This window comes from Pezoporus occidentalis, unplaced genomic scaffold (genome assembly GCF_034315485.1).
Source record: "Pezoporus occidentalis ecotype Australia unplaced genomic scaffold, CSIRO_AGI_Poc_V1 ctg11, whole genome shotgun sequence".
In the NCBI taxonomy this organism is placed as follows: Eukaryota; Metazoa; Chordata; class Aves; order Psittaciformes; family Psittacidae; genus Pezoporus; species Pezoporus occidentalis.
The window spans coordinates 7,728,447-7,755,966 of NW_026912886.1; the positions used below are offsets into that span (position 1 = coordinate 7,728,447).

At 39.2% G+C, this 27,520-nt stretch overlaps 1 protein-coding gene across 2 annotated transcripts; it reads right to left on the reverse strand.

Moving 5' to 3' along the window:
- Nucleotides 1–2,299: 2,299 nt before the first annotated feature.
- Nucleotides 2,300–24,307, reverse strand: USP8 (ubiquitin specific peptidase 8). 2 transcript variants are annotated; one of them, XM_062629094.1, is made up of 20 exons: nt 24,151–24,307; nt 18,890–19,057; nt 18,081–18,225; nt 17,515–17,600; nt 14,752–14,896; nt 14,125–14,182; nt 13,251–13,395; nt 12,812–12,974; nt 11,442–11,586; nt 11,032–11,252; nt 9,358–9,939; nt 7,967–8,056; nt 7,293–7,373; nt 6,612–6,874; nt 5,811–6,023; nt 5,142–5,352; nt 4,573–4,809; nt 3,967–4,109; nt 3,471–3,603; nt 2,300–3,253 (listed from the first exon to the last, which is right to left on the reverse strand). In XM_062629094.1, exons 2-20 carry the CDS (start codon nt 18,991–18,993, stop codon nt 3,068–3,070), a joined length of 3,351 nt encoding a protein of 1,116 aa, XP_062485078.1. In that variant the 5' UTR covers nt 18,994–19,057; nt 24,151–24,307; the 3' UTR covers nt 2,300–3,067. The 2 variants fall into 2 exon arrangements, with proteins under 2 accessions (XP_062485078.1, XP_062485086.1); XM_062629102.1 differs by lacking the exon at nt 7,967–8,056.
- Nucleotides 24,308–27,520: the final 3,213 nt, after the last annotated feature.

The window sequence follows — 27,520 nt, forward strand, 5'->3', positions numbered from 1 at the left end:
CTTCTGCTGTCCACATGAGTCTGAAAGGTGGCTTGGGTGGATTTATGTAACTCTTTGTGTGGAAAAGTAGAATTTGCCATGCTGGGTCAGAGCAGTTGCCCACCTTTGAGGTATCTCAACTATGACTAACACCAGAAACTGGGAGGAAGGGGAGGAGTGAAAACTCTCATAGAAGACAAATGCGATGAGATTAATAATGAGATAAAGACGTCTTAAAGCTCTTGACAATGTTCATTTTAAATTAGGAGCTGCTGCTTGCAGCCCTTATGTTGCTGTGAGGCAGTAGGCAGGTATTCAAGAGGTACTTAGACCTTTGTGATGCTACATTCTTGGCCAAATAACAGCAACAGTTAATCTGTAAGAGAGGCTGGCAGTGAGGCTGGCTTTCCAAATTGAGAGTGGTTTAGGTGTTATGAAAATGTTCTTCCTATTTCATACACTGAATTTGGTCACATTTTGGTTAAATCTTAAATAGAAGTTAAGTAACCTTTTGTTTCCTGACAAATACTTAACAGTGCACAGTTGATTTTTAGAGCCATGATGCCCATTTGTAGGTGTTTGGCCTGTTTCTTATTCCTTAGCAAATACAGGTGTAACTTGTGTGTGACGGTGGGGGTGTGACTGTGGGGAGTGCTGCAGTGACTGTGGCCTGAAGCCTTTCCAAGACCAAAAGGGACAAATAGGGTTGGGGACTGTATGTACGACCTGGAGCGGTTAACGCTGTGCGGACCTCTGCACATCTGCCTGGCAGGAGTGCTAGCTTACTCTGGGAGAGTTACAGCTAGGGTTACATGAGAAGCCTAGATCTGAACTGGAGTGGAAGGGAATTAAGACTTCACAAATTATCTTTGTATTAGCAGGAAAAAAAAACATCAATGTAGGTATCCTTCAGGGAAGGCATTGGGAAAGCATGGTGGCAAAAAAAATGAAAGATTGATCTGAAGTAGCCTGTGTTAGGGTAATACCATGTCCTGTTGATGTCAGGAAGGTTATGCCATGTAATTTAGTAAAAGTGTCACTCTGCTGAAACCTCATCACTCTTGAAGTGCTCTGTGCATAGAGCTGTGATCCTTGGATTTGACATTTTCTTTAGATGCTAGAGGAAAGCAGCTCTGGGACTTGTGTTCAAAACCAAAGCATCAGCATCTTGTTAGAACCTAATTCTTACGAATGTAATTCAAACCTCTAATTGTGAAAATGCTTTGGTGACCGTCCTGCTGAGAGGGTATTTAAGGAATTCCTTTCCTTTTTACGTAGGTAAGCTATGTAATTTTCCTTGACAGGTATTTTTGATTCCTGACATCATTCTGAGTATTCCTTCATTAGAAGAAAAACCATTGAGTAACTTACATACTGGTAGATGACTGATGGTTGCTTATGTAACTTGTGTTTCAAAAAGCACTTTAATTTCTTCCAGAATCAACATTTATGCAAAAACCTCAAACTGTGCATGTGCTAATTGAATCTCTTCATCACTGCAGCACATCCCGCATTGTTGCAGCTTTCTTGCAGTATTTAGGTGCTAGAACACTTCAGGGAAAACCAATCCCAAATACATTGTGCCAGAATAGGCAAAGGTGAAGCTCCTGGGGAGCTGTCTTCCCAGCTGTTGCTCAGCAGCCACCTGATTGCAAACAGCAGGGATTTGGGTCTGAAGCCTGTGACAGTGATTTACAAGATTTTAATACGTGGTTGCATTTCACTTGATGCCACACTTCAATGCAGGAATTTGAAGGGGAGAAAGGCTACAACTGAAAACTTGGCAGTAACAATTCATGTTGGATGTTCCTAAAAGATCAATTAGTAAAAATCCCACATTTTTAAAAACTATAACAACGCATTGGAGAAGACTTCTGATGGCTTCATCTTTTTGACAATTAATACTTTTCCTTGCAAGTAATCCATGTTGTAGTGAGAGTGAGGGTAAGTTGTCTCAGCTCTGAGCTTGCAGTAGGTAGCACTCACGAGGATTTGCATATTGTGTTAAAACAGTAAATCGAGGTCTCGATTTGCATTCCACAGGAAGTAGGAATAAGCACGTACTTTTGCTTTCTTGAATGATGAGTAAGGCTGAGTTCAGTGCTCAGTAAAATTCAGCAATACTGATTGATTTACAGTCTCTTGAAAACACTGATGTGCCCAAGATGCAACTACAATAGTTCCTAAACTTATCAGTTCTACACAAAACTGTATTTTTTCACCTGAGGGACCTTTAAACTGTGTGACTACAATTCAGACTGTCATGTAGAATCCTGACCATTGCACAGCTGGTTGAGAATGAAAACACAAACCCAAACATAGGTTGAACAGGATATATTTTTTTAAATCAGTTCTTCATTAAGGTTTTGAATGCATGTGTACATGAAAATTTATATTAAAAAATTAAAAAGGAAAATCTTGTTTGTTTAGAATAACTCTGAAGTGCACAAATATTGACAAAAGCTAACAGAAACAAAAATACAGCTCTCTGCTTTTTTATTTAGTGTTGCAGTTACTTAGAGCTGGCAAATAAACGCAATCCTCTGAGTTGGAGAGTCTCACAAAAAGGACAACATTTTATTATATACATAGTTCTGATGTGCAAGTATGCAATCAATATGTACACTTACATTCCTAACTGTTTACATCGTTCTAGAGTATTCACAGTAGAATCAAGCTTAAGGTTAGAAATGTGAAAAGGCCATAACAGTGAGAGAAAAAAAAAAAATCAAGATACGCCTTGGGATTTTAAGACATTTTAAACTACTTGTTAATAGGTTTCAGATGACTAAGCTAGAATTTAATTTTGGAGCAGACTAAAAATAGACTTGTTTCTTAAATTAACAGTAATGCACTATGCTTTTTAAATGGTTTCACAGATGGCAGTATTACCACAAGCATTAGTAATCAGTCTTCTGGCTTGTAAGCACTAATACTGACCAGAAAGAGCTCGCCTGCAGAAAAGCTGCTGCAACCATCCCTGTATCGGTAAGTGACTATGTCTGTTGTAGTTTTGCATGTCTGTATGCATTCCCATACCTACTCTGCTCTTGTAAAATGACAACCAGTTTTCTTAACCCACACTACTTTACGTGGCCATATCCACTGCTCGCTGTTCGTAAGAGGTGTAAAAGAGAATGTATGCAGCTGAGGATTTCACAGATGATGACGAGATCTCAGATACTTCATGGTCATCAAACTTAAACCAGCGTTGTTTTGCAGCATTTTTGCAGTAGGCTGTGTAGTGCCCTCCATCCAACCCACCGTAATGATTCTGTAAACAGAAGAAAAGAATTAATGGCTTCAAAGCTGCAGTTTCATCCCTTTTTAGGGAAATTACCTAGAATGTGAGACTTTTACTGAATACCGAGCATTCTTTTTAGAATACAACTTAACCTGCACCAGGTAGGCAACCTGGCTGCCTAAGAGAGGCTAACCCAAGTCTTGGCATAAAGAGGAGCTGAACTTTGAAATGTGATGTTGTTACTTACTGAGACTGAAAACAGATTGTATCGCTTCAAGTTATTCTTTGGACCAATAACATACTGTGAAAGGTCAAGAGTTTCCAATGGGAAATCTACAGAAGTTTGAAGCTTTTGCTTCCATCTTCCATCATAGGAAAATCTAGAGAATTAAAAAGCATCGTTAAAGGTTAGACGCTGTTCACAAGCTATTGTAGAATATTAAACATATTTGTTTTCTCAGTTTTTACCAGGACATGATCTCAACTCAAGCATTGTACCCCCAGTTTTGTTAATGCTTGCACCTGTGTTTCTTAGCACAAATGAAAAGAGATTACTTGTAAAGGTGCTTTGTGAACTACAGCCTCACGAAAGATGCAGCAGATGAAAACAAAATTCTTGCAACCGGAAATACATCCAGAATTTCTCTAATTTAAAATGGTTTGCTACTGCACTGGAACTATCAATCCCCATCAAAGCTCGCTCACTTCATCCTAGTCAGTTTTCACCAGGCCCTGTTTCTTACCGTTTCAAGTGCACAAGCAGAACCGGTGGCAATTTCCAAATCTCTATTTTTTTCAGAGAATCCCTTCGCGTTTTACAATGGCTACAGTAAAACCTATTGTTATCAGTGAGCTTCTCCTCTTTGGAGAACAGTCTAAGGCATTCCTAAAACAAAATACAGACATAGATTGTGAAGGGCGGGTGTATGTGAAAGCAGCATAAACGTGCATTTCCTATTCAGTTATTAACCATCAATTATTCAAGTGCTGTTTCATAAAAGCGAGGCAAAGTGAATGAAATCCATGTGTGGAAGTAAATTTCACTGTAGACATTAAGTAGCCTCAAGTACTTGGAAATTTACATACAGTATTTTGTTTGAAATCACAGAATATTAATACTATGACCTACAAAAGCAAATATCATACATGTTGTTGCTGCTATTGCGCTCTCAATATTCCCATCCTGCTTTATATTTAAAACTTTTAAACTGTTTAATTCTTCTAAAGTTAGTGTAAATTAAGATGCAATAATGACCAACTCCTTCAATAGGCAGAGCAGAAGCAACGTCATAATTATGTCACAGTGAAATGTTTTTACTTCAAGAACCATTTCTCTAGTTCCACCGTACCTGCAGCGTACATTTACTAGTAGAGGCAAGTGGTAACGACAAGTACATGAAAGCCTCAAAGGTTCGGGACTTCTTGTGACATGTGAGACACTGCACTGTAGACTTGAACTGGCCTTGAAAGAGTGCCACAATAATGGATTCATTGAGCTGCTTGTGTTTGTGCCAGGCTAGTTCTGCTGCTCTGAAGTCATCAAGATTATCGTTGTTTTCTTCTTTGTGCCTTTTCCTGTTGTCAGCCTGTTTAACACAAGTTTGAACACCATAACCATATGTTAACATATATAAAAACCAGAAATCTCTATAGACAAATCTGCTATCGAGTATTTGCAAGAATATTTAAGCAAATCAGAGTAGCCATCCATTTCTTATCTAGTTAGGCTTCTTCCATTAATCCCTTCAGTATCCTATACTGTTTTAAGCTAAATTCCTTCATTAATGCTGAATACTCTCATTTCCTTCTCTACAAGGTTCCAGTAACAATCTTCTAAAATAAGAGGGTGGTTTTTAAATTTCTATTTTTTTTTTAATCATCTGTCAGATGTATCATTTATTACAAGTGTATTGCTTACTTTATTTAGGTCTTCATGCAAGCCATCCATTAGGAAGAGAAGCAGTTCTTGGGAGTCCTGTTGGCTATATCCTGCAAACTGGTCATTAATCTTCCCAATTGTAATTTTAAAGTCTTTCGGACTGATGTATTTATACTGTCCTGTCCATAAAGCTTTCATTATTACACCAAACTCTTCAGCCACTTCACCTTTATGCCCCAGGAAATTTGACCTATACAATTAAAGAGACAAAAAAAAAAAAGGTAAACCCTTCAAATAACTTACTTTTATTATTAGCTTAAGATGTTATTATTAAGAAGTCATTTTTCAAGACCAAAAAAACCTGGCTGTTAAGAGCGAGTTAAAATGTTTGCGTAATTTGGTTCCATATTCAAGACTGGACTGACAGAAGGTACAGCTGTTTCCAGCTTGCATTGTAAACTGCTATTTAAATATCTAAGGACAATCTAGGACACTTGTATCTCTCAGTGTGGTGAGCACAATGTTATTAACAGTGCCCGGTAAAACCTATTTTGTCACTCACACATTTTGAAAACATCAAGACCCTTCCAAGTTATCTTTTGTCTTGTACTTAAAAAACGACCAAGCCCCAAGCCCCAACTGAGTGATTTTTTTAACTATCATAAAGGCAAATTTTCTTCCTTCAGTTACAAAGGATGAGATTGTTACCTGTTAATATCATCTTGATACAAGTTTCTGTTAAAATAATCGGCCAGGTGAGGTGCATTGCACAGACACTGTAATATGGAATTCATATAGCAAGTGTTCCCTAGGTTACGAAGTCCTGTGAGAGCTGGTCCCGATCCCCCAAACACCGGATTGAGATTCCGAATTTGTGATGCTGAAAGTCTTGAAATTTCTGCTTTAGTGTAACGGACTGGTCTGGAAGGAAGGAATTATTCTTTAGGAACCTCAGATTTGACAAGGCTGTGTACATAAGCTAACAGAACCACCCTCCCTCACAGGGAATGAAATATCCTGGCACAAGATGTCGCCAAACGCCGTTGTTTAAGGTATTTAAAACCAGTCAAAGCCATAGTGAGAAAGCCATATGCACTGGCCTATAATAAGGCTGAGTTATAGGCTCTAGCAGCTGTCAATGGATTTTTGGTTTGTTTCTTTTTTAATTCACAGATAATTAGCTGTTGACTCAACCCAGTTTAAAAACTGAAAACTGCATTTCGTAAGACTGGTATTTAATATATTAACATGAACACCACAGCTTAAAAAGCAACTGTTGTCCAATTACACTATGACCTCTGAAATGTATGTTAATAACTTACAATTAGGTTAATTTTCAAAAGGTAACTCCCTATACATTGAATATTCAGCAATGAAATTTAAGTCTATCAGTCCTGCGTCCTTTCAAACCTACTTAGAAAATATTAATGAATTTCAGTTGGTTAAACACAAAGGATGTCCTATAGGACTGTCGTATGCATGAGCTGTGGTGTAACTTATTGAACATACTTATTGTCACGATTGACTGCAGGAGTTACTGGAATTCTTTTCTTCTCTTCCTCCTGAATGGCTTGGGTTATATCTGGGGAAGAGTAGGAGCGCTTCAGTTTGGAGTGCTCTCTTTCTCGTTCAACAGTCACCTGTGGCTTGGGTTTATGAGTTGGAGGGGTTGATGGAGGAGTGGATGAAGGAGCCATTTCTGGTGGATACATATGAACACTATTTGTTGGCGAGTGATAGTAACGAAAGGTTCCAGTGATTGGATCCAGAAACTTTGGGGAAGAAAACACAAATTGTTTCAAAACCAAGTAAAAATCCATCATTAACTTACTTACCTATTTTTAAACTACTGTTAAGAACAGTGCATGAGTTTTTGAAACATTGAGATGTTAACAGTGGTGACTGGCCTCAACCCTTAAAGGATTAAATTTACTGGAAGGCACCACTTCCACTAAAATGCATGTTAAATAGCAACTGCTTAGTACCAGAAACACCAGATGAGGTCTCCTAGTTCCATTATAAATAATGTTACAAATCAGAAAATGATCATGTGGAAGTTAAAGGGGAAAAAATAATAATTAAAAAAAATAAAAGAATCAAATAAGATTTAACTGAGAAATAAGACATAATTGAAATGCATTACAGAACTGCACAAGACGATGTGATTGTACTATCAGAAGAGACAGTTACCTTTGCCCAACCTGCAGGCAGTCCTGGTATTATCCTTCCCATTTCTTCACTTCGTGCTCTCATTAATGGCTCCCGCAGAGACTAATAAACAAACAGAAAGGTCAGGTACATGCAGTTACTGATGCAGAGCAGCAAGCTGCCTCTGCTTCCCCTGCAGAGTTACACGATTCAATGAAAAACAGTTCAATATGAAATCCTCAGTTATAACTGGAAATACAATTTATTGTAGTGGTAATACAGTACTACTGGTTTGTATCACTCAATCTAAACAAAACCCCTTTGTTGACATGCTTCAGAAAAAAAAGTACAATTCAGCCTCACAAAAGTCTGCATACTCAATTTCTTCCCTAAAGAAGCTACTTTATTAGCAATATGTGCTTCTGTTAAACACATACAGATGATCTTTTCTCCCTTTCAAAGCAGCAGACAAAGGAGTATGCATGAGATGATGAACAAGTGTGGAATGCTTGTTAATGCTACCAGAAACATATGAAGACTTAGTGAAAGCTTCAAGTATTTTTTTCAGATGACATGAAAAAAAGCAAATAAAAAGCTGCAAACACAGCATAGTTTTAAGATGATTACTTAAAAAATTGAAATGAGGTGGAATTTAACATTAATCATAAAGTATCTGTGCTTGATTGTTTTGGCTACATACAACACACTGTATTTACTTTAAGTCTTTCAGTATCTTGTTCAGAATCCTCTATAAGGGGTCCTGGCTTTTGAGCTCCACTCTCTGGTTGTCCTTTAACCCCAGTTTGCTGTAAAAGATTTTAAGAGAAAGCTTTCAATTTCCATCTGGAATGCCAGAAAAGAATGCTGATAAACCAAAATAAGGAAAAAAGCAGAATTATATTTTCTTTTTTGGTTGTTAAATGCATGTGCCACAAGTAGTGACTGCACCAAGTAGCTACACATCATTTTTATTCTTCCTAGTCTATACCATAGGCAATTTGCTGGAATAGCCTTTGTAGTTGAATGTTGTGTTACATAAGCCAGTCTGTTATGTAGCTTCGAGAGCTCAGAAATGAAGTGCAGAAGTTCCACCTACGCTGCTTCACCTCCTAAAAGCCATGGGGTTTACAACTTGTTTTTAAATGAAAGACCTCTTTCCCTTTTACCCCTCACTGTGAAAAAGCTTCTCCACAAAAAAGGCAAACTGTGAAGCCAACATTATGGATTTATTTTATCATAGGCTGTCATTTGGGGATTATGTGAAGTTGCTGTCAGTCAAAAGATCATGGATGACTGGGATAAGGTTGCTCAGGAAGATTTATTTTGGCTTCCTTGTGCATTTGCATTACACAAGCATCAAAATTTGGTCAACTAACAACTGCAATTGCAAAGGGAGAGAAAAATATCCTAATACGTGTTCCTGAGAAATGGTTTTAAGATACCTGTTCTGTTATTAACTCAGCTTCACAAATAGTTTCTGATGATGTATACTCTCAGAAATTTTGTGAAGATTTTTTTTTTCCCCCCAAGAACCTAAGGAAAAAGAGGAACTGTGACCCTCCCCCCCCCCCAAAAAAAAAAAAAAAAAAAAGAGTCTGAATGGGACTGTTTTCAGCAAAATTAGATTAGGGTATTGCTTTGCTTCCTACACCAGTCAAAAAAACCCTGTTACACCAACATTTATGCAGCTGGGGGCACTAAACAGTTTGCGATGATAATGTAATTCTGCCCTAGCATGGTTAAACACTGTAATACACAGTACTGGTTGGTACAAGAGATGAAATGCCACTATGTCTCAGTTTTTTGAAACTGAGGATTGCAGCCCTGCAGCCTACAAACAATCCCTCCTAACTCTATGTGAAATGGGAAGTTTCATTATCCTATCCATGCTGCCCACCTACCAGCAAGAACCGAGGCTGTCTGGCAAAAAAACCCAAACAAAACAAACCCTAACTACTTGGTTTTAACTTTCACCCTTATGTTTATATAAGAATGGCCTAAATAAAAATCCAGTTATGTATTAAGAATTTCTACACTGATCCTATTCACTCAAAAATCCTCCTGAATAATTACTCCGTTTGGTTATTATCTTCTCTTTTTCACTAACCTTGCCTGAAACAGGCACATCGCCCATTGCCCGTCTCTGCGTTTCTGGTGTTCGAGTTCCCTTTTCTCTTTCTTCCACAGGTATTTTGTCAATCTCAACCCTTTTTGCACCAATGCTCTCTGGTTCATTTTTGTTTTGCCTTTTTGCTTCTATTGCTTCTTTGTGTGCTCTTTCTTTTTCCTTTTCCTCCTGTTCTCTTTTTATTTGTTCATCCCTCTCCTTCTGTTCTCTGTCCTCTTTGGATTGCTGTTGCTTTTCTTTGTGTTCCTTTTCTTTCTGCTCTTCTTTTGCTTTTTGTTCTTGTTCTTCTAGTTCTCGTTTGAGTCTCTCTCTCTGTTCTTCTTGCCGCCTCTCCCGCATTTCTTTTTCCCGTCTGTTTTTCTCTAGCAGAGCAGCAGTTTCTGCATGTACACGACTTTTTAATTCTTCTGTCAGAACGCTCTTCGCGTCCCGTAACGGCTTAGTGGACCGGTCTGGAACTATTCGTCCATTCTCAACAGGCTGACTGTCACTGACTGTACTGTGAGACTTTGGTCTGTTATCATCAGGGATTTTTAGTGAAGGCTTTTTAGTACGATCAACCTGTAACACAAAGTGTAGAACAACAATTCACTATGGCTATTACTGCTCTGTTAGATAAGATTTAGTTCAGTGAGATTTATGAGAGAATAAAGATGATATAAAGTTGATTTCTCCCAGAGAAATAGTAAAGTTTCAATTTCATCAAATCTGGTAATTGAAAATGCTTGTTAGTAAAATTAGGTATCACTTAACTTCTAGATGTGAGGGTAAGACTCAACAAGCCCTACAGAACCATAAGAACAGCATTAAGCACTGATTACTACAACTCTTTATTTTCAAGCTTTCAAAGGTGCATATTTTAAGGCAATCAGGCTGCCTAATTTGGGTTTGAACCACAATCATGTGACAGAGCATGTGATTAAAGCAGATCTGCTTGGTGCAAAGAGGTATTTAAGAGTGGCTTATGCTCAGAAGGAGGACAGCAAGTTGGTTTTGATGCTAAAGTGGAAGTTGTGGAGAAATAAAAGCTCATCTAGTTCAGGGAAGACACAGGTAAGGTCTTTAAATTTTAGGGTCCCTTGGCTGACATTAAAGGCAGTATCTAGAAGGCAGAAAGTGAAGAGTTTGACTTTAGCCTTGTGTTCAAAGGAAAGGACTCTACAAAGGTATATTTAGAAAGTTTTATCCCCATGAAAGAAGAAACAAATTCTTATACTCTCCCCACTAAGCTAAGAGTCACAAGGCACCTAAATGTTTTATTATTTGAAGGAAGATACAGTCACTGAAAGTGGACCTTTGGAATAGCCAAGGTAAGCTGTGGCCTAACTGCCCTCCCTGCCTTTCATCGTTTATGTTTCAAGTGGAAAAGTTTGCTTAGACTTTCTGAATTAATAATCAAATGTTGACCTTCAATTTTTCTGGTGCTCATATAAAAATATCTTGAAAAGCTCTGCAATTATGTTAAGAATATTCAATTTCATGAAGTTCTGTAGATTGGTTACCATGGCTTCACAAACCACCAATAGTCTCTGTACCAATATACTTGTGTAGAAGGCTTAAATACGGAGTATGTTTCCTTGTGGGTTTAGGCTTCTGTGGTGGGTTTTACAGATTAACCTGATACTAACTCTGAAAAAAAGGAACACTGCTTACCTCAGGGATACTTCTTGTAGTTGATACTGGATTAATTACAAATGAACTGTCAGACTTGGGAACAGAAGCATTCTGCATGTTTGGTCTGTTAAGTGATTTTAGTCTCTCTTCCAAATTATCTCCCATTTCCTCATTTTTAATCACTTCTGTTGGAGGTGGCTTTATAGCAACAACAGGTGGAACAGGAGCTGGCTCTTCCAGAGATGGATATGTAAAATCCACTACAGAAGGGGAGGAGAGGATGAAAGCATGAGATAGCCCTTATAAACACAAAAGCAAAATACCCCCCATATTCCACCCCAAAATTTAGACTTAACCAGAACAAGGCTATCCCAAACATATTTGAATGAATTAGATACACCCATTAATTACAAACACTTGGGGGCAGGGAGGTCATCCTTTGTACTTACAAGAAACAGTCACTGCTTCACTCCTGCTATGCTGAGGTGGAGTTACTTTAGCATTTGTTGTGTACTGGGGAAAACAAAGGAGCCAATTTTCATAACCTCCTTCTAGAATTAAAGGTTCATTCTGCAATATAGTTTTGCTTTCCCACTGTAAGAAAAGAAAAAGTTTCAAATTAAACAATTTAAAAATAGAAAAAGAACTTTTACATCTTAACAGTGCTGTTGAAAAGTCTGTGTCTCACCATTACATTGCGACATGCTCTTTTTGAGATTTTTAAATAAGAATTAAACAGGCTGCAAAACCCCTTTGGCCAACAGGGATCCTCTCTGTGTCTGGAGAATGCCTAACACAGGTTCCTGGCTCTGCCTACAATAGGGTCTGAATATTTTCAGTACACTTGGAACCACTTTACTACTGCTTCAGTACCAATCCTCCATGCAGAAAAAGTATTTTTATTATATTATTTGCTTCAGTTTCTTATCTGGTAAGTTTGCCAAGTGACTGGAGCACTGGCTTTAGAAAGCATAATGTTACCTTTCTGAAATACCCTTGAGAGTTCTGGCTCCAAACTGCTCTCCTCCTGAGGCCCTCAGTATTAGAACACGAGCAAGGCAAAGAGGCTCAGAGAATGTTCTGTAAAGCACTAAGAAAGGAGAACTGCCTGAACTATCTCCGAATCCCAGTCTTGAACAGAAACGGGTAACAGAAAGATGCGCAGTCTTTCACAAGAGCCATTTATATAACAAGTAGAACAACAAGCCAAAGTTCTGTCTTGAACATTTTCTTAATACTGAGTCTATAAACTCCCTGTACTGGTGAATCTCAAATTTAAATTTGTGTTTCTCTAAAAGTTACATTCAATAATGCAGAAAAGTGACCCATACTCAAAATATATCTGGGGTCTCCTTCACCAAAATGCCTGACTGACAGGACTGCAAAGCAGCCAGCCTTCTTGGCCTGCCTGTGTGGGTGGTCAGCCAGCTTCCACAAAGAAGGAATAACAGCTGCTAATACAGGAAAGAAAGTGAGACTGTTTCTGGCAAACTGTACTATGTACTTTCCCAAATAACTCCGTCAGTTAGAACTCATGAACTAGTGACTGAGGAGGGGAGTGGAATCATTCTGCTGTTAACCTGTTTAATAAACGACACTGTCCTCTACTAGAGCACAAGCACGGGAATGTGAAACTTCAGACAACACTTCTGCTATCAAAATAAGCAGTCTTTGAAAACTGAACCAAGATGATTGCCTAAACTGTCATTAAGGCTTCCATATACTACTGTCATTAAGGCTTCCATATACTCTGTAATTATAGGTGCTTTAAGCCCTTAGTTATTGAAGTGAATTAATACAATGTGTGAAACTTGCCAACCTTAAAAAGTGCATCTTTCAAGCTCTGCAGGGTTGTTCCTAGCTTTAAGTCTTCAGCAGAACTAAACCAGTCTAGGAGTACAATATAATCGAAGTGTCCTCTTCTCTTCCATGGATCTCTAGAATCCTCTGGGAGTCTAGTTTCAATCCAATTAGCAGTAACTCTGAAATATATTAACATGCATTTAAAAAGCATGTACTAGTAACATTTTTGTCCAACAATATACAATCCATATAGGTTTATAAGCTTGGATAAAATAAATATGGTTTGACTTGAAGTCAGCCCATGCAAGAGCAGAGCTGTCCAGATATATACCAGTGGGTGAGATGTATCAGGCACTTTAAAACCAAGTGTACAAGCTTTAAAAGCATATATTTTTTTTTAAGTCAGTCAATTTATAGAATTAAATACTTCACTATCATTTAACGTTATTTCATACCCAGGCCGGATAGCTTCTTCTGGGACACTGACAGATCTTGGAATACACGATTCCTGATAATCTTTCAATCTTCGAGCATCCATTATAAGCAGTTCAATATTTTCATCCGACATCATTGCAAACAGTCTCTCAGCTGTGACTGCTCCTTGAAACAGAGAAGTTATTTGATGTAAAAAGCTACATTATAAATGGAGATAGCTATGATCACATCTGACTGCTGCAATCAAGGCTGCACGCATGAAACAGAGAAGTCCCACTGTCATGGAGGTGAGAAACTATAGAATTAACACACTGGACCTTTTGTTCCCACTACTGTGGCGATCAGTGCCTGATCTGTTGAATTAGACAATACTGAACACTTCACTGCTAAACTTTTTGTGTCTCATTTAAATCAAGCTATATAGGCAAGAATTTGTAAACTACATGCTTCACATGTTCCTCTTCAGTAAAGAAGAACTTTTTCACATATTTAAGGGAACAAAAAGCAGAAGGGCGGGAGGGGAGCAGAAAAATTTCTTATTTAACTACTATTAATGTATCAGAGGAAGCTGATATATTTCATCCTTGCCTAGATTTTTCTCTTATCAATTGAGGAGACTTTTTTCTTCCTAATTTGACCACTTCATTAGGGCTAGTTCAGCTTTAATTATTAAACTGCTGAAAAACTAAGTACAGCCTTTTAAGCTCAGAAGTGATGAAGCCTGCTATACAGAGCTTAATTAATTACTAAGTCACTCTTAGTAAAATGCAGGATGCTAGAATTTCATCAAAATCCTCTGAAATAACTCCTGAAAAGAATTGCAACTGCTTAGGTGATAGGTGCATAGTCATATGAAGACTTTTTTCACATCTATGTGAACACTGCATCTCTTACCACTTGGACTGTCAGACTGATCCTTTCTCTTCAGTGAATGCTTTCTCTCACCATTAATCTGTGTTGGGGAGAAATAGAAGTTAGTTTAATACCTAATACTCAGAACCAAGGTGGCCAACTGACTCTCACAGAGCTCAAAGAAAACTGATCAGACTAAGCCACAGGAAGAAACCTAGAAAAAGGAAGCTTCTTCTACAGAAGATATGTTATTGATAAATGTACTAAAAAGACACCAAGGTTGCTGCTCACCTAGACAAAAGCCAGTTAAAAAGGCAATACAACCTAGGACAGCATCAGCTGGTATGCTGCTGAAAAGTCAGCTCTCTCCTAAACAGAAAACGTTATCCATAACATCAGCTTATTAGCGTTACCTTGGGTTTCTTAACACTAGCCAGTTCTAACATAAAATAGAATTTAACTTTACAAAAACACCCTACTCTATCTTCTGCAACACTTGGAATTGGTAGGACTCATCATCTTCCAAAGACATGTCAATGAAGGTTTATGGGGAGTGTAAGATAATTCAAGAAAGCCCCACATGACTCAGAACTACTAGTAGAAATCAAATGCTAGATTAAAGGTATATATCTAGACCATATTATAGAGTTTGTAAACATCTTTAGTTACCCTTTGGTTTTTTCCTTTGGAATCCACAGCACTTTCTGAGGTGGTTTTGGCTGAACTCTTTCCATCATCTTTTGGTTCTTGCTTTTTCTGCAGCTCTTGTCTGTCCTTCTCTTCAAGTTTTTTCCGAACTTCAGCTTCCTCATATCTAGGGGGGAGAAACAAAAGCCTTTTCTTTCCACATTACACTACTGGCTAAGCTGCATAATTAACATCAGAATCATCAAGTCATCAGGAGAAAAACTATTTAAAGCTTGTTTTTTTTTAAAAAAAAAAGGAAAAATTAAAGTATTGTCTATTTTGTATTTTCAACAAACCCCATTTTCCTCCCTGACTGCATGTTATTATTTCTCCCACTCTTGGGTTGCCTTTTTTATTCTTAAATCCTGTTCAAGGGTCCTATTTCATAGACATTGTTCTTAAGGGTGGTTTGTTTTGTTTTGTTTGTTTTTAATCTAAACCTATGGCCATGATTAGCTATGGTGTCACTAAATATATCGGGTTTTTCATTTTGTAGAGGAAAGAGTAAGTATTGGTGACTTAACAGTAAACTTCAGTATATTATAACAATCATGACAGGTATTTTCTTTGGATTTGCAACAGAGCTAACAATTACAGTTAGGAGTAAATTAGCCTAGTTAGCTGAATTTCCTTTTTGTAAGAAGCTGGATCAGAACTATTTATATATCTGGTAGTAGTCACCTTCAGAATGTAAGCTGGCTAAAGTATAGTTATGTCCTTACCTGTGTCCTTGCTGTTTGTTTCAAATAGTGAAGCCTATGCAAACATCACATATACCTGAGAGTTTTGTTGGACCCTAGGTCTTGCATATAGCTGTCTTTTTCATTAAGCCTTAGACTTTAAAATTAACCTCCCAGACTTTTGCCATTTTTAAGGACAATCACGATATTGTAAATCAAACTTGACCTCCAAACTACAGCTTTTACATCACCAACTGCAGGTTTGCACAGTCCCATCACTGTTATATTCTATTATATTTAATATAACTGAGAAGCTTAAGGGTTACTAATAATCCATAAAACAAAACCCCAATGTTTTGAACCAACTATTTTAATGACTGAACCAAGCAGTGAATCATGAACACTGAACTGTACTAGTAATTGCTTGTTTTAATCAGATGTTGCCTAATCAGGATTAAAATGACAACAACAGTAGAGCTGTAATTCGTATCAGAAATACGGTGCTAATAAACCAGATCATTAAATCGAATTCTGCCTCCAAGTCTATTCTATTAATTGGCCACTGATAGGAGGCTGCAAGTCTGCAATTTTATTTTTTAAACAGATTTTTTGATTTGGCAAAGGCATCGTAAGTTAGAACAGAGCATTTTGTTCTCATCTGGAATTACTGGCACTAAAGCATATTTCAGATTTTACTTCAGTCAATATGGAATATTTACCTATCGATTTCCCATATACACCTTTGAAGCACAGAGTAACAGAGTGGGTCATTCACATAGCTATTCCTGCTCCTATACGAATGACGTTTCAGCAGCTCCACTTTAGTTAACAATTAACATTCAAACTATTTGCCAAAGAAATTGCACAAATAATTTCCCTGGAACCACTTCTGTAGTTACACAGAAGTCATGTTTCATTTGTATTCCCCTTATATACATTTTGCCCAGAGTAGTTGAAAGTTATTAATTGTGTCAACTTTTGGAACTCTGTTCCTTTCATAAAAAGCCACAAGTTACTAAACAGGAGTCTGTATTTTGGGTTTCTATAATTCTATCAGTATTTACAGTGAATTCATAGCTCTGTAGACTATGAATTAAAAATAAGAAAAAACTAAAGACCGTTTCACACATAGTATCATGAGACATCTTTGGAAAATCTTTCCATACATGTGTAACTACTCTTACTTTCTTGTTCATGTAAACTACGAATTAAGCACTTTGAGGGGCATAGAATAAGCTTTCACAATAATATTGGGGGGGGGGGGAAGGAAGGGGTAAAAAGAAAATGTGCCTAGCTGAAGGGGAAATGCTAAAAGGGCGAGAAAGGGGTGATAAAGATAGTAGTTAAGGATGTAAGCAGATACACCTGAAGAAAGACATACTGCACTAAGTATTACCTAAAGGTAGGTTCTGCCTTACAACTTCTAACCAATACAGTTTTGTGGCTTATGGCACAAAGACTTGATGGTTATAAATAAACTACCAAAAAAGGCTGTTAGCATCAGCTCAGTTACATACAGGCAAAACTGTGCATTTCCACATGTACTGCTGCCTGTGGCAGAGGTAAAGGTGTAGCAGCTAGCTACAGAATCAAAAAATGTGTTTTGTTAGTGTAAATTAAATCCATGCTAGGAGGACTTTTTAATGTATGTAAATATTAGGAATATCCACTAGTGTGTTTGGTTTCAAATGACCTTATGATGAAAAGGGTAAGTAGAAAATGGCTCTTGATCATCTTGTGTGTGTGTGTGCTCATGTATACATACATACATATATCTTGTGGTTTCTTTTTATTAGTCATTAAACAAAAATGGGAGACAATATCAACAAATCATAGTTACAAGAATTAAGAGACAATGTATACACTGGCAAGTAACTGGAGTATGTGATGATGAAAATTAGCTCTAACAACAGATCTTTGTGAATAACAATTAAAGACTTTTGGGTACCTAAGGTCTACTCAAGTGCAATCCCTTACTACTAAATAGCATGAAAACATGTAATTGCACAGGTACAGTCTTCAGGTACAATGAACAACATCTTATCTATTAACTGTATTCACATACCTGAGTTTAAGGCTGTCTGACAGTCTTTCAGCTTCTTCAACAGCTTTTACTAAATTTGTAGGTCCAAGAATTGAATGAAAATAATCCTAAAATTACAAGCATCACCCCACTTATTATTAGTACAACTTAATAACGCCTACTTACATGCATATTAAGAGCCACTAATGTGCAGAGAATTGGTATTATAATGCTACTAATGCCAACAAAAGGAACTGTTTTGAATCAAAATAATTTTTCTCAAACATAATTTTGTAAGTAAAATTATTCTATAGCATTAATAGGTAAGACTAGCAAGGCAACTGCACCAAAAAAGGTGGCATGAGAAAGATGAGAAAAATACCTTTCCCTGAAAATAACAATCACAGATCTTACAATTTATATACCTTATGTGTATTAAAAGCAAACTGTAAAAGCAATTAATAACAGACGTCAAAAATAGGAAGTAAAAGATATCATCATAAGTTTACTTAGTACCAATGTAATCCTTTGAACATGCATTAGTCCAATTCTCTGTACTTCTACTACTTCTACCAATGCAGGAGAGGCCAGTCAGAAAGCTTTTATACCTGTTGCTGCTTAAAATCAGGTCTCTTTTTAATAAAGTTATAAACAGACATATATTTCATATACAGGATGTAAGCTTTTTCTTCATCTCGGTCCAATCTGCTTTCCTCCGCTGCTTTGAAAATCTTAAGGGCGCTCTGCACATAACTGAAATTAGAGTAAAGCAGGTGATTGCTGACTTGTTCCCAAACACCTTTTCATTAAAAGATGCAATTTTAAGTGTCCACGGATTCTGTCCCCATATATTAAGTGCTTGATTTTACCATCTTAATACGAGGCTTTTATTAAATATGAATTACAATCATGCTCTTCCAAATAATGTTTCTCTTTGCTAGTTTGTTTATTAGCCTTATTTAATATCTCCCATAATTAAATAGCATACTGAGATATAGGAAAAAAAAACAACACCTTTCTAAAAAAAACTTTTTTTTTTTTTGAGGAAAAACTACTTCATAATAAGACAAAATGAAATAATTGCCTAAGAATGCTGGAGGTAAAATATTCATATATTTGCTAAACTTCTTAACATCTTTAAGAATTTGCATTTATGTAGCCTTTTCTCAAGGGGCACAAATTTTCATGGGCATTATGCTCTGTCCAAGTCATGTTTGGGCAGTATGTCAAGTTACCTTCTGCAGGCAGTAAGCATATCCCATGTGATAGCTGAGAGATCTATACATAAGGCTATCAACAATTTTATATCTAATCAAAATAACTGAAGAAATTTAGATCCACAACATAGTTGTTCTGGAACCAGCTCAGAAGGGTAGCACCAATACTTCCAATATTAATACAAATAAATTATATATACCTCTTTGTACTTGTCTTTTCAGGTTTTATTTCTATCTTTGTGTTGAGATCTTCCAATGAAGTAGAGAGATACAGCTCCTTAGGTACAGAGGCCACAGCAGGCATGTTAGTGTTGTTACTTATGTCCCTTCTAGGATGGCACAGCTTAGAAGTCTCTATCAGTATTTTTCTGGAGATAAAAAAAGAAGTAAGCAGAGCCCAATTACATTCCACTGACTTTTAATACAGTTATAGTTACCATCTGCGGTTATTACCCAATCTATCTCTCCTTACATGAGCTAGCATGAGATGTAGAGTGGCTGAACAGTTAGAAGTATAAATTAATCCTCCCAAAGTGACAGACTTATTTAAAACCACTCTGGGTAATTTATCAAGAATGCTAGCAATATGCTGCTAACATAAGAAAATAATAAGAAATTCTGACTTAAGAATGTTCAAAATAACCATATTCAGCAAATATATTCAAATCTAATGCCAGTAAGTATATTATAATTAGTCGGATTCTCTGTACTCCGAAATTTGTGATGGCTAATTATATCACTAGGTTAGCACAAACCTTTGGAACACATGCCACACCCTTGGAAAGGTGACTTCCAATGGTATGAGAACTGCTAAGGAAATTAAGGTTGCTACAGTTAAAGTCAACTTGAAACTTCTTGAACATGCTGTAGGTGTTAAAACTCCTAGGTACCATTGTCATTCTGCTTTTATTTGGAAGTGATCTCCAGGTAGCCATGAAATAGTTCAGCAGAGTATGGCCAGAAAAGACTATTACATCATCTCATCTGACATTCTGCATAGAGCAATCCAGTAAGTCTCGTACAGATAGATAACTAAAAATCTTCAGAATGAGCTATTTTAGCCCTTGGGGCTGGCAGGGGAGTAACCGAACTCCTTCTCAACCAGTAACATATTAGTGTGAGCAAGACCAAGAAATTAAGGGGAATTAATTAGAAGAAAGATGCTTACATGATCCCAACAAGTACATTATTTCCTAGTAGTGAAAAACTCACATTGCCTTTGGCAAGATGAAGGTAAGGCATTTCCCTTCCACCCTCAAGGTGATTAGATTAGAGTGGTAAGTGTGACCAAAAAACCACCAGCCAGTGACCTCAGAGTGAAGTTTCACCCAACTGAATCAATCTATAGCTGACTGCCACCAAATGAGGTGGTCTCAATTTCCCTTCCTCTTTCTCATGCTGGTCTGGTACTTGCCTAACCTCTTACTGAGCCACTTCAGTTTGCTGAAGAGGTGGAAGGACTACACAGCTGGTGCAAGGAGCACAGTCTGTGTGTACAGCTGAGAACGAGAAGCTGAGCTAGGAATGTGATCCCTTCCCATGGCACATAGCTGTTACAGTCTTTGAAGTATCATGGCATGTAGTACCAGTAGGTTGACTGTTGTTGGTCTAGAAACAGGTTATGAAATAAAGATACTAACCAAAACCTTTGATATTTCCATGTTGGAAATAAATACAAAAATAAGGTAAGATACATGTCTAATGATTTTTTGGTTTAAGGTCTGGCATGCCAAGGTCAGACTAAGCAGTACATAACTGGATAACTTACTACTTGAACACAGATGCTGTACTTGCTAATTTCCAACTACATAGCAACTTTTCAAAGTTGATAAACTTGTCAGAAATCCTTCTTTAGGAGACCAATTTACAAATAAGTCTAGAAAGTAAATAATGAAGTCCTCGAACACCAATTTCAATACATAAAATTAAAAATATATCCCATACCCCACACACCTTAAAACACTCTCTTTCCTATATAAGGGGTCTTATGTTCAACTTTTAACTTTCAGGGAGATATGTAGGTGCTGAAAACAAGGCAGAAAATTTATTAGAACAACTGCATTTAGTAGGAACAAAACACAGATACACTCCCTGCCCCAAAGCAAAGGACCTTTCCAATCTAAAGGCCTTTTCACCTAAAGCTAAAGAAAAAAAAGACATACTTTTTACAATCTCGTAGAATTGCAAAGAAAGGCTTCGCTCTTACTGAGTGCTTGTCTATTTCTACCTTCAGAGCATGTCTTTACCTGGCTTTTTTTTTTTCCCTTGGAACTGTAAATAGACTTATTCTTTGAAGCTTTAAGTCCTTTCCAAATATATCTTGAATGTTTGCTCTGTTATGTAACCAGTATTTTCTTAATCTTAAGTGGCAGCATTTGGTTTTGTTCTGACAGAATATGGTAACTAAATATATAGTCCAAAAAAGATACGAATAGAACATTACTGTGTTTGTGAGCCTATGAGGAAAAAAAAAAAACCAACAAGATTATGTGGAAGATGAACCATTTAATGGAAGGCAAAAGATGCCAGCAGATTTTCAAGTATTGCTGACATACCTTGATATGGGCAGCTCTTCTGGAACCTCTTCTATACAAATGAAGAGTAGCCGGATAAAAGCCAAACCTGAGTTTTGGTTCAGAACAAAAAAATTGCTCTTCATGTTTTCCTGCTATGGTTACTAAGTTCTAACTGCAGGTCTTTAAATTGTCAGACAAGTTTAATGCTGAACTTTTATTTCCTGATCTGAAGAAATTTCTGTATCCTTTTTTCAAAACATGAGCTACTAACCACAGTATCCAATAATGAAGTATTACTCTGACCTCCCACAGCACTGCAATTCATACAATATGCTGCAGTAAAATGGGTAAGAATGGATTAAGAATAACATTTTCCAGCATTTTTTTTTTACAAATTTCTGAACAGCCTACTAAATTGAATTACATACAGGATGTATCACAAGTTAATAGGAGATTTCAGTTGCTGTTTCTAATTTACTCTTCTATTCAGAACCTTAACTACAGAACTATAACCAGCATTTTCAGTTTTATGCACCATAAATCCCCTAACTGGATTTTAGTCAGTAGTAGCCTCAGACTGACCACTAGTTGCCAGGTGACTGACTGCTCAGTCTTGCTTATAAGGACCCTTAAAACTCTGTAAGATTCTACTAAATTTTAAGATGTGCTTGAACCCTGACTTTCTCTTACACTCAAATGAACAAGGTTTGGGTTTTTTCTTCTTTGAGCAGACTTTGGGAAGATGATGAACTTGGAATCCAAATCAGCTCCTTCATATATAAATATAACCATCTGATGCTCAACACAAGTTTTTGCAGATTCCTAACTGCCCTGGTCTCAGTGAAGGAATCCAGCAAAGTTGCACAAATAAAAAATATTCAGGAGTAGTTAACATACAGCAGTGAAATGCATGGAGACAGACTAAGCTACTGCAAGTTCTGTACAAGGTCTGTATTTGTTTCCACTAGAAGAGCTGCCCTGAACTGTACTTTCTTGTCAGAATCATGTCCATTTTATCAGGATAAACTCTTGCTGCTCCAGGTGGTATTGACTAGATTATGTTCACTTTTGCCAAACATTCCATTTCTCTCCACACTGACAATCACCATACCAACACAATGGCAACACTAAGGCATCAATGAACCCTTTCAACTACATATGTAGCTCTTTCATACCTCTACAAGGATGACAGATACCTTCTTTCCCAGCAAGAAAAGAGAACTGGGTCATAAAACCACGAATACAAGGGACTGAAGAAGCCATAATAGCTATATCTACTATTAGTCAACCCTGTGAGGAGGAGGAAATAACTTATTTCAGGTTTGTTTTTTTTCTTTTAGTAAGATCAAACTCAAACCTGGGGATCATTTCTGCCCCCAGCTGAAGTTCTATCTCAAGCTCTTAAGTTTCATACTTAAGAGTGCTGAAAAGCAGGCCAATATCCCAAAACCATATGAGAAGACATGTTTGTGTGTTCATAGGCATTTAAAATATTTAGAATGGATAGTTCTACACTGACAGGGAAACATACCTGTTGGTAACAGGCTTTACAACATCTAATTATCATGCTGTTTCACTAAGGATATGAGTAAGCTTTAAGTAGAATGACCATAGCAAGAACAACACACAGAAGCAGTTATATTGCAAGCAGTGTACACCAACACAGTCTGAAATAAATTGACATGCTAAGTACCATACATCACCAATTCAGGTATGTAATATTGTTCACTTCTTTTTGCCTCCAAGACTTGAGCAGATGAGAAACAGGTTTCTCACAAGCACTAAGTTTCTCAGTTTTCTTGGAATTAAGTTTTACTGTCTGTACTCTGAACACAAGAGTTGGTTTAAGATCATCAGTATTAATCTAGAGATATTTTAGCACGACTGAATATACAATCAATCCGCGTATTTCTCTCTGTAAACCCTCTAGCTTGCTTTCAGGCCCTAGTCCTGTAACTCCATGTGCATAGGCTGATTATAACCACTGGGGCTTCTACAGCAAGGCCATTGTGCTCACGCAGACTGCTCAAACTTTCATAATTTTGCTGGGTATCACCAATGATCATGGCAGTAACATGTCATGGGTCTGTCTTTGGCCTTGTACCACACTGAAACTAACTGCACCACCATGCTCAGGAACTGCTCTTTTCACACAGTGAGAAAATGATTTCTGACAATTTGCTTATCCAGCAGTTTAACTGACACTGATGAAAGACACGACAAAATTAAGTTGCTTAAAACAAAGTAAACTGGATTTTATACATAAAGTTTAAAAGTTATTCAATCTAAGGAAAACTACAAATAGCTTCACTTCTAACTTAGATAAAGGAAAATCTCAAAAGTGTGTGCAAACAGCGTAGGTGATGTGAAGCCGGGGAGGTGACAGACAGGCTGAAGACTTCTCCAAGTCTGTAACCGAGCGGTTAAAACCCTCCGGCCCGGGTGCGGGCCCGGGGCACGGCCGGTGCTATGGAGTCCCCATGACACCGCAGCTCGCTGCCTCGCCCTCTCCAGTCAGAGGAGAGCACCCTAGGCTGCGCTGCTACCCTGCCACCGGCCTCCTGCCACTCTCGTGCTCCGGAGCGGCTGCTCTCTACCCCGCTCACGCGTCACCTCGACCGGGCTGCGGCTCAGGGGGGCACTGCGGCTGCCCAAGGTCACGTCGCCAGCACCGGGCCGGAGGACTACGGGCTCCCCGCCGGGCCAGGCCCGATCGTCCCCCACGCAGCCCGGCCCGGCTCCCCCCACCCCCCGCAGCCCCTTCAGAGCCACCTGCCCCCTCCGGCGGCGGGGCCGGGCCCGGGGCTCCCCGCCAAGGGCGCCCGCCCCCTTCCGCGGCGGCCGGAGGAGGGCGTGAGGTGAGCCGGCCCGCTCTGCAGGCCTAGCTCCCCGGGCGGCCCGGGCGCCATCACGGGCCAGCGCAGTGGGCCAGCCTGTGTACTCACCGCCGCAGAGGACTCGCTGCCTCAGCCCGCCGGTCCGGGGCAAGCCCATGTCCGACCGCGGCTGCTTGGCAAACACTAGGCGGCCATGACTGCTGAGGCGGAACTCGACGGCGCTCCTCCCTACCTCCCTCCCGAGCCACCGCCCCCCCGCGAGGGCGGGGATTCTTCGCGGCCCTATCCGTGCCGCGGGGCTGGGCTCGAGCCGAGGCAGGAGGCTGGCTCACAGCCGCTGTCCCGCGGGTTGTGTGAGGTGCGGCAGGGCGAGAACCCTTACCCCCCGCGGAGCTCCCTCGGAGGTGGGAGTGTCTCCGGGGTGGTGCGAAGAGAAGGGAGAGGCAGGGTGGCTCAGATGAGTACCACCCCGCTGGCTCCTTGGGGCCAACCCTGGAGGAGGCTCTCGGGGAGCGTGGGGTCGTCCCCAGCCTTACCGCCGCTGCCGCTACCCGGGCGCTCCGGAGGGCCGAGACCGGCCTGGTCTGGCAGCACCACCTGGCCAGGTTCTTCGTTTTGGGGCGTTTTGTTACCGAGGCCAAGCCACAGAAAGCGGGCTCTGAGGTCTGTCGCATTTCACGGGACATCAGCGTTTGTATGCGGTGTTAAACTGGCCCTTCTACTGCAGCGCGAGATTCGGTGTGGGAAGGCGCGACGCCTCCCCTTATGAAAATATCCTTTCTGTTTGTAGAGAAAACTGCATTGACTGGGGAACATTGTAAGTTCAGATCTCGGTTTTTTTTTTTATTGACGTCTATGTTTTCTGTGCAGCTTGTGGTGTTACTACAAGCATCGTACCTCAGGGATGGCAGCAGTATAGTCATGCTGGCAGTTGGAACACCGGGAAAAGGGAGAGAAGAGGGTGGTGAGCCTGTTTCCAGTCAGTGCGGCAGGCTGTGCAATTGAGATCTCCTGAAAACAGAAAGATGTTCTGTCCCGCACAGTCCATCTGTCCCCTAACTGTCAATGTGGGGGATTCATTTAAGATACTTCAACTGGGCAGTGTTAGGTTTATGATTGGATTTGATGATCTTAAAGGTCTTTTTTCAACCTAAATGATTCTGGTACTTTAACCTCTTGCTCCATTTTGCCAATGGAAACTTGTGAATAGGAGCAGTTTCCCTTGATGACACTTTGGGAAACAAGGAGGTCATAAAGCCAAAATGAGAAAGGTGTCTTCATGTAGCCTTCCAAAACACTAGTGATGCATTGCCCAGAAGTCCTAATTGTATTGCTGTACTTAATGGTACGGTAATGCTGTATTGTGTATGTGAAAGACTCAAACAATATCCTTCATCTCTAATTTGCAGTGATTAGAAGTGCTCAGACACGTAAAAGGTTCTGGGAGAAATGATGATAGCTCTAAGTCTTCTATATTGTGCAATCAAGGAGGTTAATACCAAAGGAAGTTGACAAACTCTTAACAACATTAAACTGAACTGAATAATACCACTAACACAATGCTCTTTTAAGGGCCTTTTTCAGAACTGCTCCATTTGTTTTAGCGAAGATGATGCACAGAAAGTTGTGAGGAGATGAAAAGAGTTAAGTCCATTGATGTCCAAGCTTGGACTCTAAGCGTGCAAATTAATGTGGAGTATCACATTAACTGCTCTCCAAACTGGACTCAGGGTGTCCCTTTTATTGTTTCTCTTCTATAAAGAAATTGTGTCATAAAATCTTTTGGTCTTACTCATATAGGCAAACTCCAACCATATATAGGAAGGTGTTGGAGAGCACCTGCCTGTACAGTGAGCTTTATCATATTAAATAACTTGTTAAAACATGCTAATGTTGATTGCGTTATGACATGCTGTGTTGTTGCCTTAGGTTAAACCATATTTTCTTATCAGCATGTTTGTTACTGCATCGCAGTACTGAATAAACAATTTTAAACAGCAGAAATCAGTGTGCTTTAAAATAGAATGTATTAGGTTATTTAATTAAAAAATATAAATGACTATAAAGTGGTATAAAATAAAGGAGAAGAAACCAGGTACTTTACAGATGTGAAACGTGTTTTGACTTGCCTGTATAAGACATGAATGTCTCTTGGATGTACTTTTGACATATTCTGTCCAAAAAACCCAAACATTAAACATGATTATTTTGAGGATGGAAGTTGTGAATGTAATAATGAAAACTCATAAACAGTGAGACTGGACTAAATGCAGACTGCCTTCTTCACCTCTACAAAAGATTTTCAATAATACAGAACATTTTGCTTTTCCATAGCACTGCAGCTAACATGAGGCATTCCTTCTTGTTGGTGCATGCCTGTGAGGACATCGTAACGTTTTCTATATCCACTGCTACTGTGTAAGTGAAAACCCATAACATGGCAAGCTAAATGCTTGTTGAGAAGCGCAGACAGTTGCCAGCAATGGAAAAGAGATGTGATTAAGGCTGGATTTAAGGTTTCTACACTCTGGCAGTTAAGTGACAGCCTCGAGAGTTGTCTGGATTTGCTCTCTATTGCCACCTTCTGGCTGATCACTTCTGGAAAAATAAAGTCACCCTGAGACGGGTGACAACACGTAAAGGGTTAACTGGCTTTCCAAAAACCGCATGGAGAATTCCTGCTTGCAGCTTAACTCACACCAAGGATATGGCAAGAACGGGAGAGAGCCCTGTCAGGGTCATGGTAAGCCCCATCACCACACTCAGCCAGGAGGGCTGTTGTGTTGCTGCCTGTGGGAGACGTGGTTTTCTATGCTGGACTGAACAGGTCTGTTTCAGCAGTGACTCAAGGACTCAGCTCTGTGGTATTTATGAGGTGATGTTCACTCTGTGGAATACAGCTGTCTTTTGCCCAAGCTGTGTCAAGGGCAAAAAAATAATGGAACTGTAAAAAACATTGTTAGAAGTATGCCTCTGAATAAAGAGTATCTAGTAGGTAGTCATCTCCAAAATAACTGGAGTTTTGTCACTGTACCTTTTTTAAAGGATACAGATTATGGGAACTACACTTTATGGTGGCATCAGATTTGTTACTCAGAATAGCTTTGGGGAGAACATAAACATGACCGCTTTACACTCCTGGAACATAACTAGGAGGAACATTTTAGGGGCTGCAATGTTGGGTCCAAGGCCAGTTTGGGACTGAAGGACAGAGCTCTCTGACAGAGCAGCAAGGGCTTAGGATCAGTCTGGAGCTATTATCCGTATGAAATGCAACCTCCTTGATCCCCAAAAGTCGCTAAAGCCCTGCCGAAAAAAAGCAAGGGAGCAAAGCCCTTGCTCACAGGGCACCCTCTCCTGGGCGCACAACCGGAGACCCTGCAGCCAGGAGGCGGGAAGAGCAACCCACGCCGCCCTGCGGCAGTGAGGACCCCCAAGAGGGCCGGCGGGCAGCACGGCGACCCTTTTTCCTCTCATT